General features: G+C 40.7%; 1 protein-coding gene across 1 annotated transcript in view; it reads left to right on the top strand.

Annotated features, from left to right (window-relative positions):
- Positions 1-18,162, top strand: part of PRDM16 (PR/SET domain 16) — a 216,387-nt gene that overhangs the window by 31,601 nt on the left and 166,624 nt on the right. The window contains exon 2 of the mRNA XM_075172177.1: positions 17,809-17,859. Within this exon, the coding sequence (XP_075028278.1) occupies positions 17,809-17,859 (51 nt within the window). The remainder of the gene's footprint in view (positions 1-17,808; positions 17,860-18,162) is intronic.

Raw genomic sequence — 18,162 nt, 5'->3', positions numbered from 1 at the left:
CCAGGCTTCAAAGTCTGAATTGATGTGTGTATAATTCTGAGCTTACTGGGGTCAAAGGTGTTTGCATCTGAGGAGGAATGACAGCCTTATTGTTAAGATTAGGTCTAAGGAGCTTGAAACTCAATTTCTAAATGCCAGAGATTGTGTGATTTGGGCACGTCACCTAATTTCTTGTCTCTGTCTTGTCTGTAAAATTGGGATAGTAATCCTTCTCTTTTTCTGTTCTCACTGTTTATCTATTGCGTTTACTTATTTCGCAAGGTCTTTTAGGCAGACTCATCTTCGTATTTTTTTATTCATATCAGTTAGCACAGTTGGGCTTCAGTCTTTTGTCCTGGGTGCTCCTGATAATAAATGGTGGGAAACTTGGTCAGGCATGGTGTCGCACCAGGAACTTCAGTCACAAGGTTATCTGACATGGTGCTTCCCCATTACCTGAAAATAGCAGATGAGGGGAATAATGGAGGAAAATTTGTCCCTGTCTCAAATTTAAAGTCAATGGCTTATCAGCACTGATTTTTTTCCCCATGAAAATGGTGGGGTTTGTTGCTGAGATTCTCTACACCTACCTGCTTGAAGATAAGTTTTACATATTTTTCTTCATAGCTAGCAAGAACAGCACACTAAGAGAATTATGATTTTCTCATGCTAATTTCCTGCATTTCACAAAACATGCATAGCTTGCTGAGACTATACGTGGTTTTGAGACAAATTTGCCTTTTGAAACAGACTGAAACAAACTGTACTGTGCTTTGGAGAAACAACAGCAGTGGAAGCTGGTACTAGGTTGTCCAGCCACATAAGGCATTTCTTCAAGTAAATTATCAGATAAAGGTCAACTTGTGTCACCTTAACCATGACGCAGTTAACAAAAGCCTTGTTTGTGAAGCAGCTGCTGATTATCATTGGTGAGCAAATGTCTTTGAATTTTATAGCTCCTGTTATCTGAAACTAATAAAAACACAATGCCAGAGACGAGTCGAAGGTCATCTCATCTCTCTGTTGAGGTGGGTAGTACTCGACAAAGCTCAAGATTACACACACTTTTTGTCTAATATAGTCTGTAAATAGAAGTTCTTGAATGAGGGATGTAAATCAAGGATGTATTCTGTCCTTCCATTAACACTTAAATGAAAGTTTCCTTTTCTATTTCCACATACTGCTTCCTAACCTCTATGCTCCAGAAGCTAACAGAAAACAGGTAGCGTATTTCAGACTCGATCAGGTGCCATTTCAGTTAGCCGAGCACTGGGGTGGTTGTGAGCCACTTTTGAAAAATCAGGTTTAATAGAAAATCTATTGAAACAGTCAAAACGCTCACCTTTCAGGGAAGCCATTGTGCCAAGTACAACGTAAAGAGACAGCAATAAATCACCATGCTATGCACCTCAAATAGATAATCAATTTAATTGAAAGCATCAATAATCATAGTTTGACATTTATTACCCTGTGGATGTTTTATCTTTTAGGCTAGGGGACAGCGGGGCAATGATGAATACCAGTTCTGCCATGGAACACAATTATGTGGTGCAAGGAAAAGGATTTTATATTCTGCAAAAAAAGCAGTCAAATTCATAATTGAACCAGATTGCACGAAATCTGTGAGAAATAAATGCATATAACTCAAATGCATATAACTTTAATTCTAGCATTACGGCTCACGAGATGACGTTGCAAATGCTGCTTTGTGTGTTCTTTTTAAGTGACTTAGGACAGCAATTCCACAGGGCCAAATCTCCCTCTACAGAATACAATCTTTTTTTCATACATGCACAAGAGAAAACCAAAAGTAAGGTTGGATTATTCCTTCTTTGGCTGTATTTTATTGTTTATTGCTCACCTGGTCATTTCATTGTGCATCCTGAAAGGTGAAAAATAGTATAAAAGTTATACTGGTTGTATAGACAGAAGGCTCTGAGAGCAAAAGAGGGATGGAAATGTTCTCTCGTGCTTATTTTCCGATAAAGGAGGAATGTTCCTTTTCACCTGAAGAATTGTTTCCGTGTAGAATGCCTGCAGAACACCGTCCAATGTACTGTCTGAATAAAATAACGGAGTAGATATATCTGTGGAGCTTGTTGGGGAAGCCCCCAGGACTGCCGGGGTTGCGTTGCGTACAGCTGTTCCTGAGATATCCTGGAAGGCTTTTAAGAATGTGAAACCCCCAAACTTTTAAAACTTAGAGTTGTGGAATAAGTTATTCCAAAAAACTAAATTGTCCGTATTAGTTTGAATCATGCGCTTATTACACATCAGTCCAAGCAGATATTTTAGCTTTTTTTGTTGTTGTTTCTGAGGACTCTTGCTTAAAAAGCTTTTACTTTCAGAAGAGTGAATTAAACTCTTAGTACTTTCACCAACTAGTACAGCCTGGACACGTTGTTGTACAGTTCTCTTTTCACTTTTTATTATTCGAACCAAAACACAGTTTAGAAACCGTATACACTGGCAGATAGTGCCACTGTCATTACACTCCTGGCAAAAGTGAGAGCACAAAAGTAAGTCTTTTGGAGGTGAGGGATTAATCAGGTTGAGTTCCTGTCCCAGCTAAATGTCAGCCAGATTATTGCTTTGGATATAATTTTAATGTTCTTCTAACCAAAAGGCTGAATGCCTGAATTAGGGAAGGAGGACATACAATTGTGAGCTATGCATTTACAGTCAAATTGACAGCCTTGGCTGTAGCAAAACAGGTAGTTATATAATATAGTATGTTTTTTTCCCTTGCTTCTCTGCTTTATTCCATTGTTTATCCTAATACCAGAAATCATTATTTTATTGTTTCAAACAAAAAAAAATTAAATGCAAATTACTTCTGCATTATAAAAATGCACATCTTTAATACAGTGGTGATATTTAGGAAGCCTGGAATGGAAGGATGTGGTGAGGAGGTGTCTTTTGAGAAATTGAAGACACCACAAACGCATCCGAAGCATCGAAGTCCCCTATGGAACTGTCTGAATGTTTGCCCAATCTGCAGTACAATGCCAAATACTCAAAGCAGTAAAATAGCCTTCAGCAAGAAACGTATGAACATTCAGTTGAGGATGATCGTGTTTTTCTGTGTAAAAGCCGCGCTATTCATTTTACAGCTGTTCATCTGTTTGTGCTGGGAGGAAGAGCAGCCGGGACCGACCGACTTGCCAGGTTTTGGTCCATTTCCAACTTGGTCCAAACAAGTGCCACGGGCAAATGGGGGGAAATCACCGCAGCCTTTCGCTAGTGAGTTCATCCTCCCCTTCCTTAAGTCAAAACAGGACCAACTGACCTGGTGACCCAGCAGTACAGGCTGACAAGCACTAGGGAGTTTTGTTGCTTTTGCAGTGCTTGCTTTACACTTTCTCAATCCCAAGAGGTTTAGGGTGTTGAGGAAGACCAAGTTTATGAGAACGTTCAAGTGTTACGTTATGCCCACAAAGCAACAGTTTCCTTGATGGCACGTTCAGATGATTTGGTAAGATAGGATCTCTTAACTATACTCAAAGCAGTGATTATTTACTTTGGGCTGGCAGTTAAAAAAATGCTTTTCTTCATTAAATCCTCTTCAATCTTAAAGACATTTAGTTTCCAGCATCTGGATACATTATGGACATTTTTTTGTCTATGATCTATCGGTGGTAGCTTTTTAAGACGTAAACAGAAATGCTATTTGGAAGGATCGTGTATGGAGCCATCTTTTAACCTCAATGTTCCTTTTGGCACAAGATTAAAAACCTCCTTGTAATCAATACTCAGAGCTGAATCTCCCAAGATTTTCTTCAGAACTCTACTTGGAGTGTTTAACAACAATGAGGGCTGTGTGTGCTTTTCAAAACTTTTAATGAAAAAAATAGTCCTTTTTTATTCTGGTACTGTTCTGAGAGAAGCTCCAAATGTACAATCCATTTTAATTCTGATAGCAAACAACTGAAGTTACTAAGGGTAGCGTATGGAATTTTAAAAAAAAATTGTTAGCCGTTTTGGCTTACTTCAGGTAAGTCTTCTGCAGAGATTTCAGAATTTTCTGAGCAAACACTCTGACAGCTGGGACCATTGCTTGAAGCTTGCAGTCAAAGTGGGGGGAAGCGTTTCGGCAGGTGTCTTTTTGAAGTGGCTGGCTGTGAGGTCTTTTTACTGGGAAGATGTCTAATCAAGAAAACGTGAGCAGACAGGTAATGGTCAAGTTCTCCGACCTCAAGAAATGAAGTGTTCGCTGTATTTATAAGCTCATTTCTCTAGTTATTCATTGGCTCTTTTAATCAGTGTTCTGTCTAGATTAGGGCTTGCCTCCCTCTTGGGGAATAAAAGCCCATTTCTGTCTTGGAGGCCAGAGTGGTCCTGGCGGAGAGGGTAGGTGCTTCTGGCGTTCTTAAAGAATGAGCAAACCTCGTTTGCTCCAGCACACATACACCTGTACCAGACAGATGGATCCCAGTTGTGTGCCAGGCAGCACAGGTGATCTGTATACCTCTATAGCAGTGCAGCAGGATCTCCTGTATAGTTGCAGAGACAGATCTTAACTTTCTGGATCCTATCACTTGCGATCACCCCAAATCCAGAATTCACGCAGGAAGTCATAGTTGGGTCCTTAAAGGAGAGGTCACATTTTAAAACTCTGTACATTTTCTGGAGGCTCAGTATATAGTAGGCTTTCTTTTGCAATGGATCCCGTTGTAACTGGCGGTGTTACCAGTCATCAGCCATCACTCTTGATCCTCTGTCGTATTGGCACTGTGATCTTGCTGTTCAGGGTATGTTGCCCTCACACCTCCAGCAGCTCATCTGGAAAAGCTGGTAAAAAGAATGCAGCAAAGAAAATTAAAGAATTGTAGCCTCATGTTCAAAAGGAGCTTTTTGATAATCAGGGGTGCATTAAAGCACTGTAGAAAACAGAACGTACAGTGTTTTTTGTGGATTGTGAGACTTTGAAGCTGTGTTGTGTTGTGTTACTTTCCACCTCAGTTTTCACGTATCTCATCACTTTATTTTTTATGTACTTTTAAAGCAGAACACCCCTGATGCCCGAAACTCTCTGCTGTGAGTTCAGCAGCTGCCTGGAAAAGCAGATATAATGTGAGAATGTGTAAAGAACACGTTCTTTCAAGTCACATTGAAAAGAGAATTGTTATATAAACAGATGGGAGGATGCCATTGCCCCGGAAAACCATCTGAGCGGTGCCCCAAATTACGCTTTGGCAGAAGGAGGTTCAAGGGCAGAGCAGAAGAATGAGTTATGCTGTGGAAAGATCCTCTGGAAAGGACTAAGTGTAGAACTGTTCAGTTCGGAGAAAAGAAAAATATCTGATGGGGAACATAGGCAATAAAGATACCTGATTGCCATTTACGGTAAGACCAGAGCACAAAGCATTCACTACAGTTGGGCGCTGCATCTCTTCTCATTTGCTGTGGCACTTGTGCCGACAGTCAGTTGCCGGTTCTGGTCTTCAGGCCTCCTTTCTTCACTTTGATTCCCTGGAAAGGGCAAAGGTAGGTGCCAAGCTATACCTGGTACCATAACCGAAACAAAGGGAAGGGAAAGAAAAAGATCCTCAGTGCTTTTCCTATGGGATTCAGTGCGGGGACAGAAGCTTAAGCAAAAGCCTTCTGTATCTTACTGTCGCGAATGAGTGCACCACCATACTTACTCATAGTGCCACATTTCAAGATGGCTTGCCCAGGGCCAGAACTGGTACAGACGGGTATTGAGCTACGTCTGGCCACAGTTGAGGGAGATTTTCAGCTGTGGTTAGTCTTTCTCTGATGCTATGTTGGAAGAAGAAAGCAACAGATTCGAGCTGCTGAGATGGATGTCTCCCACCTTGTGTAGAGAGTGCAGAAGCTTCTCTGGCCAGAGTACACTGCCTGGAGCTCAGTGGAAGAGGTGCTCGTGGCATCCGTAGTGTCAGGGATCCTCATGAGCTCAAATCTTCACATTCCTTCATCTCTGAAGTTCTTGAGAGGCTCAGTGCATCCTTCCACTTCTAACCAGGAGGTTTTAGTCTTCTCTCCCAGGAATTACTTAAAAAGCCTTTGAGAGGCTTTTGAGGGATTTACTCTTAAGGTTCCAGCCTTTCTAGATGCTTACTTGGGACAAATGCCAAATATCTACATAGATAAAAGTTCTCTCTCTCACTCTTGAATTCTTTTTACTACCTTTGTTTTTGGAAGTTTTGGAAGTGGGACCAAACCAACTAAGAGTCTTGTAGCCATGAAGTATTATGTCTCAGTAACTGTTTTGTATACTTGAGAAAGTGAAAACCGCATGCTTCCTGCTAAGCTCATGATACACAGCATAGCATATGATGCGCTGTCATAGATTTATTTTGAGAAGTGATTCATTTTTATTGTTTATACAGATGCTCTGAAGGTTACCTTAGGTTTAATTTTTTTTAGCTTGCAGTTGTAATTCTCTGATTTGTCAATTCCTGAAATGTAGCTGGTTTACAAACCAGATGCAGAGTGAAGCTATACACACTCAAGATGGCATTCCCTGCAAAGAAGCACTGGAGCTATACCCAATCCTATTATATCATGCCCTTGAACACTCTAAACACGAATTCCTACCTGTGGAAGACATCAGCAGCCCAAGAAAAAACCAGAAACTTATTTCCATTTGGAATCCCTGAATTCCTGTCTCAAGAAAATGCATTGAAATTGCCACCCACTCTCTGTCTGGCTGATTAAGTAAAATATTGACCTTTTCCAAACACAATATTATCATTCCAAGCATAATATTATCCAGTTCTGCCTGAGATTGTTTCTACAGCTCTTAAAAGGGAACTCACCTGGCACCCCCTATCAATTCAGATAAAACAACACTGTATGCTTTTTAAATAAGAAACTGATTGTGCCCATGTCTGAAGTTAGTCCACAGAATAATTCCGTATTAACTTTTCTTTATAGAGAGTATTATTTGCTTAATATTGCTTCCGAATAAAGGAAGACAAAGTGCCCTTTTCTGTCCCTCTATTCTCTTTCCTTGCACAGAACGTTACTACAGGGAGTTCCTCTCCAAGTTAACTTACCAACTCAGAATAAGTACTTACTCTGTATTTGAGCGGCAGCGCGTCTTGAGAACAAGTGGCAAAAGAGTGGCATATGCAATAGCAGAAACTGTTCCTTGTGGTTAACACAGATCATACCACGAAAGAAACACACTAGTACAGAAAATTCCCCGCCTGTTTAGAGCCCGTGCAAGGCTCTTCATATCTTCAGTTTTATCAAAGAATTATTTTGCTAGATTAAATCGGAGTTACGTGACGTAAACTTCAAGCTCTCTGTGGCAGGCACTTGAGATGGCTACGCTAGTCACCATCTTCTTACTTCTCTTTCAGAAAAGATCGTCCCTGCAAAGGAGCACTGAATATCTGCATCTTCTACTAAAATAAATAGGACTCGAACATCTCATAATCAGCGTTATGTTTCTCTTCCAGTTCTCCTCAGGCTTTAATGGGCCATTTTTCTTACTGCATCACACTGACTGACTATGACCTTGTCATGTTAAAGTGACAGGTTATCCTGCTGATGGGTATCAAATTGACATATCCCATCCTTTCTGTCTGCGTGCCAGGCAGGGATACATTCCCAGACAGCCTACGCTCCCCCTGGACGGTACCAGCTATTAGGAAGGCTGCTGTTTTCATTCGTTCCTTTCACAGTGTGAGCAGCAAAACTAAGCTGCTAAATGAGACAGTGCATTTCCCACTTTAGACTTTTGAAATTGGTGGGAACGTTGCATATTGGCTTTATTTTCCTTCAAGTGTGATTAATGATCAAAAATCTACATGTCACAGCTTAGCTATTTAGCTTTGGTGCACTACTATGGTTACATTGAAGGCCATTATTTTGATGGAACTGAGGGTAAGCTCTAGATATAGATGCAGTTTATTGAGCTGGATTTTTGGCAAATTCTGTATGCAGTGAATTGCAAGTTGGCTTTTATGTTTGTGCTTGTGATTTGACGTGCTTGCATGTGGGGAACTAGAACGCTTTCAGTGAGCTCAGCAAAGTTGTGTGTTACTTGGGCAGAGAAAAGACTTGGCTTTTGAACCAAGACAGGCAAGCATGCCTATGAAAAAAATTTTTCATTATATATTCTTTAAATGTGGTAAAACAATTCATAATTCTAATCGGTGTCTTTTTAGGCTGTGAGGAAGAGAATGAAATGAGGTCGTTCTTCTCTGTTCTTTCTCAAATTCTTAACTGTATAATTATTACATTTTAATAAGGATGGAGGCTTTATCATCCAGCACGGGATGGGAGAATCCAAAGCCAGCTGGCTCTGCTCTGTATCTTGAGACCTGAAGAAGAAAATCTTTTACTTTGGTCCATCTAATCCTAGTCCTTCTCTTGGCAACTGTATGCATGGAGAGATGGAAGTGCTGAGACTTTCCTGTTTCCTACAATATTGGTGCCAGTTTCAGCATCAATGACAAGACTTTGTCTATGACAAAGGGGATTTTGTAAGAAAAGAGAAACAGTGTTGGTGTTGCCATATGGGTTTGAAGGTACTTAACCTCTGCCGCTGAAGGCAGAAGGGCAGGGAGTTTCTGAAAGTCTTGCCAACGGAATTGGAAATGGATGCCACCCTGGTGATACCAAGAGTGAGGCAAATCAGTCGATTAGCTATATATGAACCTCACCCAAAGGGAGGCATAAATGTCTGGTGTTCAAATAATGAATTATTCCAGGGACTAGATGGAGTATTTGTTGAATCCCTTTCAATACACTTTTTGCCTTTGAGGGTATTTTCTAAGATATCCTAGTCATAACAGGTATGATTAGATACTAAGATTTGAGTGCATTGCCTTATATAGATTTATATGTCAATGTGTGTCCTGGATAGAAAGGCCGCAATTTAATATGAAGTATGAGCTCTTCAGCCGAAGCCCAGAGGTCCCCATACGTCACATCAAGTGCATGTCAGCGTTGCTATTACCAGAAGATGTATGATCTCTCTTTATTTACTTATGATTATTACTGATCATCTTAACAAACAGGTTATCAATATATGAAGTACAGAGGAAGTTCATTTATATAATTCTGTCAATATCAAGGTCATTTTTATAACTAAAAAGGGTTGAGAACAAAAGATAGATGGATCATATATGACTAAAGCTAACCGTCCAATCCATTTACATTGCTGCAAACAGCAGAGCTTTATCTGTTAACCAAAACATTACACTTCACTCTTCAAGATGATTTTTTGCTCAGATAATAAATAGCTCTAGATACATTAAGTGATTGTGTTATGTAGTTCTGTGGCAGACAGAATTTAAAGTTGATGACCCTAAGCTTCCATTCTACTGCTATTTTCCCTGTGGTTAGAGTGAAGATGTAACTGGTTTGCAGTTCAGAAGCGTGTTGTGTCAGAGGATCTCATATTTTATTTAGCATAAAAGTCTGCTAGGCATGTTCCCCGGTTTGAAGATGAACAAATTGGGTAAATACAGACACCATTCAATACTTACAACTTCTGTTTTAATCCTTAGACTGTACACACTGCTCAGTGCTAGACAGGGAGAGAAGTGTCGCTTTCATCTTTTCAGAATTCAATTTTATAATGGAATTTCCCTTCAGGAAAAAGGGAGTTCAAGATAGTATTTGTAAGAGTATTTTAAAAAGAAAATAATAATTAATTTAAACTTTTTTTTTCTTGTGTGTATTGTTACATATTTCTTTTTTGGGAGGTGTTTCAAGAAGTGAGCAGAATACTAGACGAAAGACTTACAGGCTTACATTATTAATTGGGACTTACGCTTCTTTCAGGAATCACTATGTGTTGCAAAAGGGGGATGCAATGGGTGTGCACTTACCATCTAAATGTTTCATCTCTGCTCCAGGGTCTGTAAAAATCTAATTCTCTGTAGTTGGTAAAACCTATTTGCTTCGAATAGTAATAGTAAATAGATGGTTGCTAAAAGTGATGTTGGATTGCTGAAATGGAGAAGAAGAACAGAGGGAGGTTAGATGTGGCGCCATAGGAAAGGGAAATGCATCTCTAACTTGGATCCAAGGAACACATGTAATGAATGAAATACGTTTTCTTTTAGCAAAACTGCCAACTATCAAGTGCATTTCTCATGCTCATTAACAGTGGACTTTAAGAACCCGATAAGAATGCAATATAAAATCAAAGAGCCCCTAAAGACTGTGAGATTATGTTTAATACTCTCCTATCACCAGTCCCTGAGTGCTTGGCAAGAGAAACGGTGACATTTACTAATCAGTACCCTCTCTTATTTGTCTTGGCTGAAAGTCTCAAGTCCTCAGCTTATTGAAGTTATTACAGATGCTCTCCATTAGATTCTGTTTAACTTCCTGGTATTTGCAGTTGAACTTGATCACAATGTCATGGAGGAGTTACGTCTTTAAAAAGTGATACGGAAGTTGCAATACCATGTATGTAAATTACATGTTTATTTTCTTTCTTGCACTCTTTGTTCTTAAACATATTCCTAATGTTTGACAGTCATTCTTCTTAACGTTAACTACCCCTGACATTTTCCTGCACCTTTCTGGATGCGCAGAAGTTTGTTTCGTGATAAGAAGGTGCTATTTCTTGCTAAAGGATGACTTAGGATGTTTCTTTCTTTTGAACATCCTTTGGAATAACCTGTAATGATTCACCTCTGTAAACTGCATTTTGTTCTCCTGGAAGTTGGCAAACAGGAAAAATTCCTCTGTAAAGCCATACAGGACATAAGGCACGAGCAAGTGCAGAGGTGTTCCCTGCGGCAGATTACCAGAAATTTTGGGCCACGGATCCCTCCTAATTTTGAACATTTTTCATGCAGCACTGTACCACCTTTTTGTTCAAACTTTCAAATGAAAAATAAATGGTTATAAAATGGTCTGTGGAGTGCATACCACGGCTTTGCAGACTGTTACTGGTCCACAAACCACAGTTTGGCTGCTCTACAGTGTTCCCAATTGTGCTGGGGTTGCCCTTAGCAGTGAATGGTTGGTTTATTCTTTATACTCTTTTCAGCCCTTGGCGTGTTTCTTGCCAGTCAGAGTAGTGCTGTTCATCCTCCTTCACTCACCAGCCAGGAAAGGAAATTCTTCCTCTCAGACAAGAGGAAGAATTTCCTCCCTTTCCTCTTAATTCCAGGCACATTCGTTTCAAATTCCCAAGGCAGGATATTGAAAATTTCCTCAAGTTAATAGGGCTTCACAAATTTACTTACTATAGAAAATGTAAAATTTTGGTAAAATGTTGGCCAGAAAGTGCTATAAAATCCCTGTATTTTAAAAGTACGTCTAATAGAAAAAATTCTTCAGTGCTGAAATGATTTTCTGTGGGTTCTCTCCCCCTGGCTTTACTATGAAAGAACATCATCTCTGTGACTTAGCTGTTGTAGCTGATGTGTTTTAAAGGACTGTTCCGGCTCCTGAATGCAAAGTTTAACAACATGCTTACAGTCATCACCAGGGTGAGCCATGCCATGCTATTTGCAGTTTTCAGAAGCTTGTCTTGCTCATCCTCCTTGTGCCGAACTGCAGAGGAGGTTGAAGGGTTTGAATAGGCTTATTCTTTAGCAGTTTGTGCAGCGATGGGACAGCTTCCCAGTGGAAAACCAAATGACAGTGAAGAAACACAATGTAAGCCTGGCAATCCCAGATTAGGTTTATGTGTATTTTATACATATTTTCTTTAATACTGTGCTCACATGGTTCTTCTGTCCTCGTGAACCCACATTCCTTCGAGGTCTGTTACCAACAGAGTTAATCTTCTATGCACAAATAGCATTATAGTGCTTTTTAATCAACTCATTTGGCCTACATCAGCATCTATAATTTCCGACTTTTTCCATAGCTCCACCTTTGGGGTCTTGGGATGGTCATGTTTTAAAGGCATTTCTGGGCAAGGCCTTCCTAGCTGAGAGACGTTATATTTAGAAAGGTAAAAGCATCAAGTGTCAAAAATGGGCATAATCATTACAGTGTTTAAGGAACTTCAGGAAGCTCAGGTGAAGAGTGTCTCTTTGTGCTGGAAGGTAAAAACAGATATGCAAACTACAGGTGAAAATGTTTACACAGAAAGCATCTGGATTAAAATTAATATTAAGGTAGCCCATTCCCTGCCAGTACTCAAATAACATCGTGAACTGGATTAACACCCTTAATGCTTTTTGCACAAGCTGTCGTGGCTCATGAAGCATTGTGTAGCCATCCATATAACATTAATGCAGAGAAGAGAGCTGGTAGTTCCATTTGTATTTCAGGACTTGATAGTTTTGGTGACAGTAGATCAGATTATTAATTATTCCAGTTTATTCAATTGGGAGGCTACATGAGAATTTTGCCACTGATTTACCATATAACTTCAGGCAACTCAGTCTTTGGACCTTAATTTGTAGGCTTTTCAAGTAGATATTTTTCTTCCACAGAGAGTTCAGAGCTTACAAAATTTACTGCTTGATTTTTTGTATTTATGTCATGATTATTTGCAAATGAGTTCAACAGGTTTTGTATTGGTTTTGTATTGTGTGCCATTTTGAAGTTCTGTGGTATTCAGGATAACCTTTGTATTTGGTTGCTGATGTATCGAGACTATGTGATAGAAGGAGTGGCTGCAAAGCAGCAGTGAGTTCTCGATAACCTGGCTGTGTACTATGTAAGACTTTTATATATAATGCCAAACTTCATGGAAGAACTAGAAAAGCAACAACGGTTGTGACAGTGCTACATTTTGCACAAATCAGCTTTTTGGTTTAACTTCAAAATTGGCAAATTGTTAATAAATAAACAAACTCTTTCCTGCTTGTGCATTTGCTATTTGCCATCTACAGAGCTGTTAATGGCAGAGTTGATTAGCTCTTTAATGCTGCGGCAACAGCATTTGTCAATATAATGAGTAATGGCTTTTCATGTCTCAGGCAAATAGTAACAATGAAAAATACTTCACGTGCTTTTTTTTTTGTAAAGTTCTCCTTGGGCACCAGGGAGTGAGAATGTTGTTGTGATATTTGCTAAAGCCAGATAGATACAGGCATAAAGTTGTAAAGAATCTCTGTATGTGTTAGAGCCAAGTGGGCCAACACGTACTAGCAGACAGTTGAAAAGAAGATTCATTTTTTCACACCAAAACCCCCATATCCCAACGCCAACCCCTGCTGGAACTGCTGCAAGGGAGTGTCCCGAACACCGTCAGTTCTCCTGCGGGGATGGAGGTGCTGCAGCACGGTTCAAGGCACCGGGAGGTGGGAATGTCTACCGAGTACCTGAGAGGAGTTCTGATACTCTGTGCTGGAGGGCTGTCCCTTGTGCTCCTGGCCTCTGTCCAGAAAAGCACTTACGTACGCGAACATTTCTGGTTCTATTAATTTCACTGATACTACTCGCTTAAATACCTGGCTGGGTCAGGGCCAGCACTCTCAGGACTTTGCAGGATAAAACTTTCGGAGGAATAATTAATGGAAATTATGAAGAACAAGATTTGTAGCTTAATAACAGTGTTCTCTTCTGAGCCGAATTGGAATAGAGGTGCAGAAAGCAGGTGAAGCGTGTGAATACTTGAGCTGCTGCCTGTTGGACAGGAGAGGTAGCTGCATGGGAACAGGGAGTTGTGTTGTAACCGCTGCGTATCGCAGCTGGTCAGACGGTTTTTCCTACTTAGAGACCATGTCCTGGAGGTGGCAGATGCCGATCAGGGTTGGGATGCACAGTATCAGGTTGGTAAGATTGCTGTGCTGGTATGAATGTTTCTCAGTAGCACAGCGGAGACATCTTTTAAAGCCGTAATGAGCTGGCTGGAAGAAAATGTTTGCTCTGCATGTCACATTGCTCACATGTGCACCAGGTGATCATGCAGACAGTACAGTCATCGCATCTCGGTTGAGCAGGGTTACTTACCTATTAACAACAGCAAATTAGGCACAGTAGGGACATAGCCTGTGATTTCATCTGAAGTATTAATGTGAACTTGAATCAGAGTCCCTCAGCTAATTTAAGGCAAAATAAGTGTTTTCAAGATTTTTTTTTTTATGATCCGGCTGCATGGTGGCAGGTTTAAGACAGCGTGGGTGGCACAACCTGGGTTCCAGAGTTGAGGGTGATGTCCCCGTAAGGCTGACCTGGGCTGACCAGGCACGGGGGGTGCGAGGGGCTCTACAGAGTGGGCATAGAGCAGGATAGCTTGGGAAGTGCGGCTTCGAGAGCAGCTACCTGGGCACTGATTGAAACTTTGAAGTGCTTGCTTAGCTTTAAGTCTTACTGACTTCAGTGGTGGTGTGTTGAGGTGCTACTAAAGAATCAGATGATAATGAAGAACAAGTTATTGAAAAAAGTGCTGTTATCTGCATACTGACTCCTGTGGAATTATTAGGCATTCTCTTCTGTTTGCAACTTGGAGCAGAAATACTTCTTAAAAATCAAGATTCACAGTGATACAAAGGGGCAGGTTCTAGTCTGTCATCTTTGCCGTTAGAGTTTGCTGAATGCAAAGCCATGCCTATTTAAGTTTTGGGTTTGGGGGTTTTTTTTTAAATGACAGTTTATCTGAGCTCACGGAATGAATGGATAACGTTACTATTTACATAAGCTCATTGTGATCTGTCTCGGTAATGTAATCAAATTAGGGTTAACTGCAGCTGGAGAATGCCAGCTTGTAAACTGTTTTTCAAAAAGAATCACATGGTGTTACTTGACATGTTTAGTATACATTCAGGAGGCTTTGCAAAAATTATAGCACATCCCTAACGAATGTAACTAAGTCAGGATTCTGTTGCCACCAGTTTGCTGAATCCAGGAAATGAAATGCAGTGAAATTCATCAACAGTCGGAGGAGATACACCTCCGACCAGATTCCTAAAACACAAGTTTTTCTGACGTGGCTGCTGCTGACATGTTGTCTTTCTTCTGGCTAAAATCAACATATCAGTTGATAGAAAAAGCATATGGTGTAAATTTTGAGTACATTTAAGAACATCTGTGTTAACTGCAAAAGTGCAGCCCACTGTACACGTCAAGCGCTATATTTAGTCTCATGGCATTCGCATAAGATGAAGTCCAGCCTGAGCTAAAATTACCCAACAAGTAGATTTTCAAAGTATCTTTTGTTATTCTTATTAATAAACATCGCATCTGGTACTTACTTTCCCTCTTTGTCCCTTTCTCATTTAATTAGGAGGTACTATTTACATCACAGTGTTGCAGTCAAGTTCTCCTTTTGCTGCAGGGCGCGATCTTGCAGGACAGTCTTTGCCCCTCAGAGCTTACAGTATGCCAGCGCACCTGACCTGACTGCTGACTTTCCGTCTGTCTAGAAAGGTGTTGTCAGACAGTTTTCATTCCAAGCTGGGAATGCAGAAGAAGAATTTCGACATTTCCTCCACAGCCCGGGAAGGTTTCTGCAGGCTCTGGCAGAGCCCGGGCAATGGTTTGGCAGCAGGACGTTTTGGTTTGTGTCCCCTGCCCCTACACGCACACTGTACACACCAACCCCGCCAAATACCAAACCCATTTCAACGTCAAACTGCCAACCTGTTCTACTGACACAGGCAAATGGGAAATTTAGGCACGTTCGGGTTATGGGCCATGTCCATGCAGAAAGTCTGTGGCAGAACTTAGTCCCATACTGTTGCATTTTGGACATCATCATCTTTCTTTTTTAAAGTCCCGTGTAAAGGAAGGGTGGAAAATACCTTCTAAAAAGAGTTCCTAATCTCCCACTATTGCTAAAATACCTTTTCCCACATGTAAGTGTTCTGTTAGTTTGAGTGTGGAGATGGTTCCATCAAAACTAAAATTCTTCATGAAATTGAGGTTTGTTCCCCCAGAAGCTCTGTAATAGAAGGAAACTGAAAAAATATTTCACCTTGTCAAAAATCAGCCATTTTGAAATACTCTGAATGAACAGTTAGGTAAACGGCCACTGATGCTTTTCTGTAGAAGTACCATTTTTGAATATTTGTGAAATACTTTTTACAGAAATTCTGTTCTCTAAGAATTTTGAAATTTGGGATCTGCTATGAATTGAAGGGAAAAAAAAAACCACAGTTTGAGAAACAGAACTTGCCCCTTGAGCGCAGATCTATCCAAACCAACAAAAGGAAGCTTGTGTTGGCATTTAGATTCAGACTCAGGAATTCCTGACTCTTAAGCCTGTTTATATAGGACTATACCACAGCCCAATTTGCACTTCATTTTGATTTTTTTTCCCCTCTACGTTTATGGTCATGTTGAACGGGTGGATTATGCACTCTGAATGCACATACTTAACCAATTGTATTTAGAGATTTTTTGCATATAATAATTATAGTTAAGTGTCTTCATTTGGAAGCAGCAGTGTTCCATGAAGGCTTTTAAGTCATTTAGCATAGGCATATTTATATTACAGCTCTGAAAGTTTCATGGCCTAATTCTCAAAAGGTTTTTGGGGGTCGCTAGCTCCCAGTGAAAGTAATGGGAGCTGTGAGTGCTCCGCACTTGAGAACAGTCGGCAATTCCCCAGCAACTTGGTGACACGTGCTTCTAACTGTGCAAGGTAGATATTTAACTTTCAGTAATTCAGGGTGAGATTTCAGCGCGTGTGTGTGTGCACACACCAGTGCAGGACACACAGATTTTTATTGCTCTGGTATTCACCTCTTGGTCCTATTTGCTTTCAGCTACTTTCTAAACCGCAATTTCAGTATCTATTAGAGCTGTTGTAAAATACAGAATGGTTTAGGATTCTTACTATTTAAAACATGACACGTTGTTATTACAGCTGAGCTTGGAGATATTTGCCAACATTTTTAAAATTTGTAAATTGGTCGATCTCACCTGGGCATGGTCAAAGGGGTCCAAGAACTTTGTGCCAAATCCTCAGCTGCTGAAATGCAACAGAGCCTCCTTGGCCCTTTCTTCTTCTTTTTTTTTTTAAGTAAGGTCCCTTTGCAATGTACAACCATTCTCATTTTGTCTTGGTTTCCTTGAATTTTGATCTCTGTTCCTTGGAGCTTTTTTCTGCTCTTCTTTGGTAGCCAGAATGCATTGCCAGGGCCTGGAAGTCCCAAGTACCTTGACCCCACCCTAGCACTTGAGTATATGCTTAACCTTAGACATCCGAGATCCCCACTGAGGTCAGCGAAACTGCTTAAATACTTGGAGTCTGGCTGTCCGTGAAGAGTATGCTTATCCTGATGGGGCTATCCAGTGTGGTGCAAAGTTTAGGTATTTGACCTCCCTGAACGCCTGCTGACCTGCTCTGATCTCAGGTAGAACACAGCAGCGCGTTAGTGACTTGTGTCACCTCACCTCGGTTGGAGGAGGAATTAAAGAGCTTCCTGCGAGGTGGCTGGAAGCGCTGAGGTACCGAAGCATCCCACGCCCCCGACCCCGCGGCCGGTCCCTGCCGTTGGGATACAGCTGTGGTGTCTGTGTCCAGTTCTCGGCTCCCGGAGGGGAGAGCGTTCCTGTTTGCGAGGCGGAGGGTGCCGCCAGCGTCACACGGGGGTGCCGGGAGCGCAGCTGCCCCCAGCCCTGACCCTGCCTCCGCTCCTCTGGCTGGACCTGGCGGCTCTTGAGAGCCCACAGGTCTCCGTCCTCTTAGTGCCATGTTCTCCATCACCTGCCGTTTGGGAAAGAAACGTGCGTTCTCGTCAGCCAAATCTAAAGAAATTATTTATAGAAGCTACAGAAAACCTTAAAATGTGTGGGCGAATATAATAGTAGTTCTGGTGTAAGTCTTCCATCTAACTTCCAAAACGTCTGTGTCACTCTGTGGCAGTTCAGAGTTTTGGCTAATAATAATAATAATAATAATAATAATGATGTTTATTATTTTATAACATTCTTAGTTGCGATTCAACTTAATTTTTTTTCTATTTTGTTTTTTCTTAGCAAATACTGACTGATCCTGAGGTGGCCTCCCAAGAGGGCAATATAAAAAAGGTAGGATATGGATCAATCTTATGCAAGTTGCTTTACTGTCTGGCTTTGAAATACACCTAGACACTTTTTTCTCTTCTTACTTTTGAACAAAGGTGTATATCGCAATAGCGTCGTAAAAGTTTTTCAATATTTGCTGTTGCTTTTTTGGATTAAGTGTTGTGGTTCTATTGGCATATTTTTTGTCTTTTTGTGTTTCCAGTATTTATGAAAAAGAAAATAATAGTTTGAAGTGTTCCTGGATTCAGCTACAATATAAACAGCTACCAGTCCAAATCGAAAAACCTCATTTACCTCTTTTCCAGT

Source organism: Calonectris borealis, chromosome 23, assembly GCF_964195595.1.
Source record: "Calonectris borealis chromosome 23, bCalBor7.hap1.2, whole genome shotgun sequence".
In the NCBI taxonomy this organism is placed as follows: Eukaryota; Metazoa; Chordata; class Aves; order Procellariiformes; family Procellariidae; genus Calonectris; species Calonectris borealis.
Note: the sequence above shows the minus strand (reverse complement) of the source record. Positions and strands in the feature narration are given on the sequence as shown.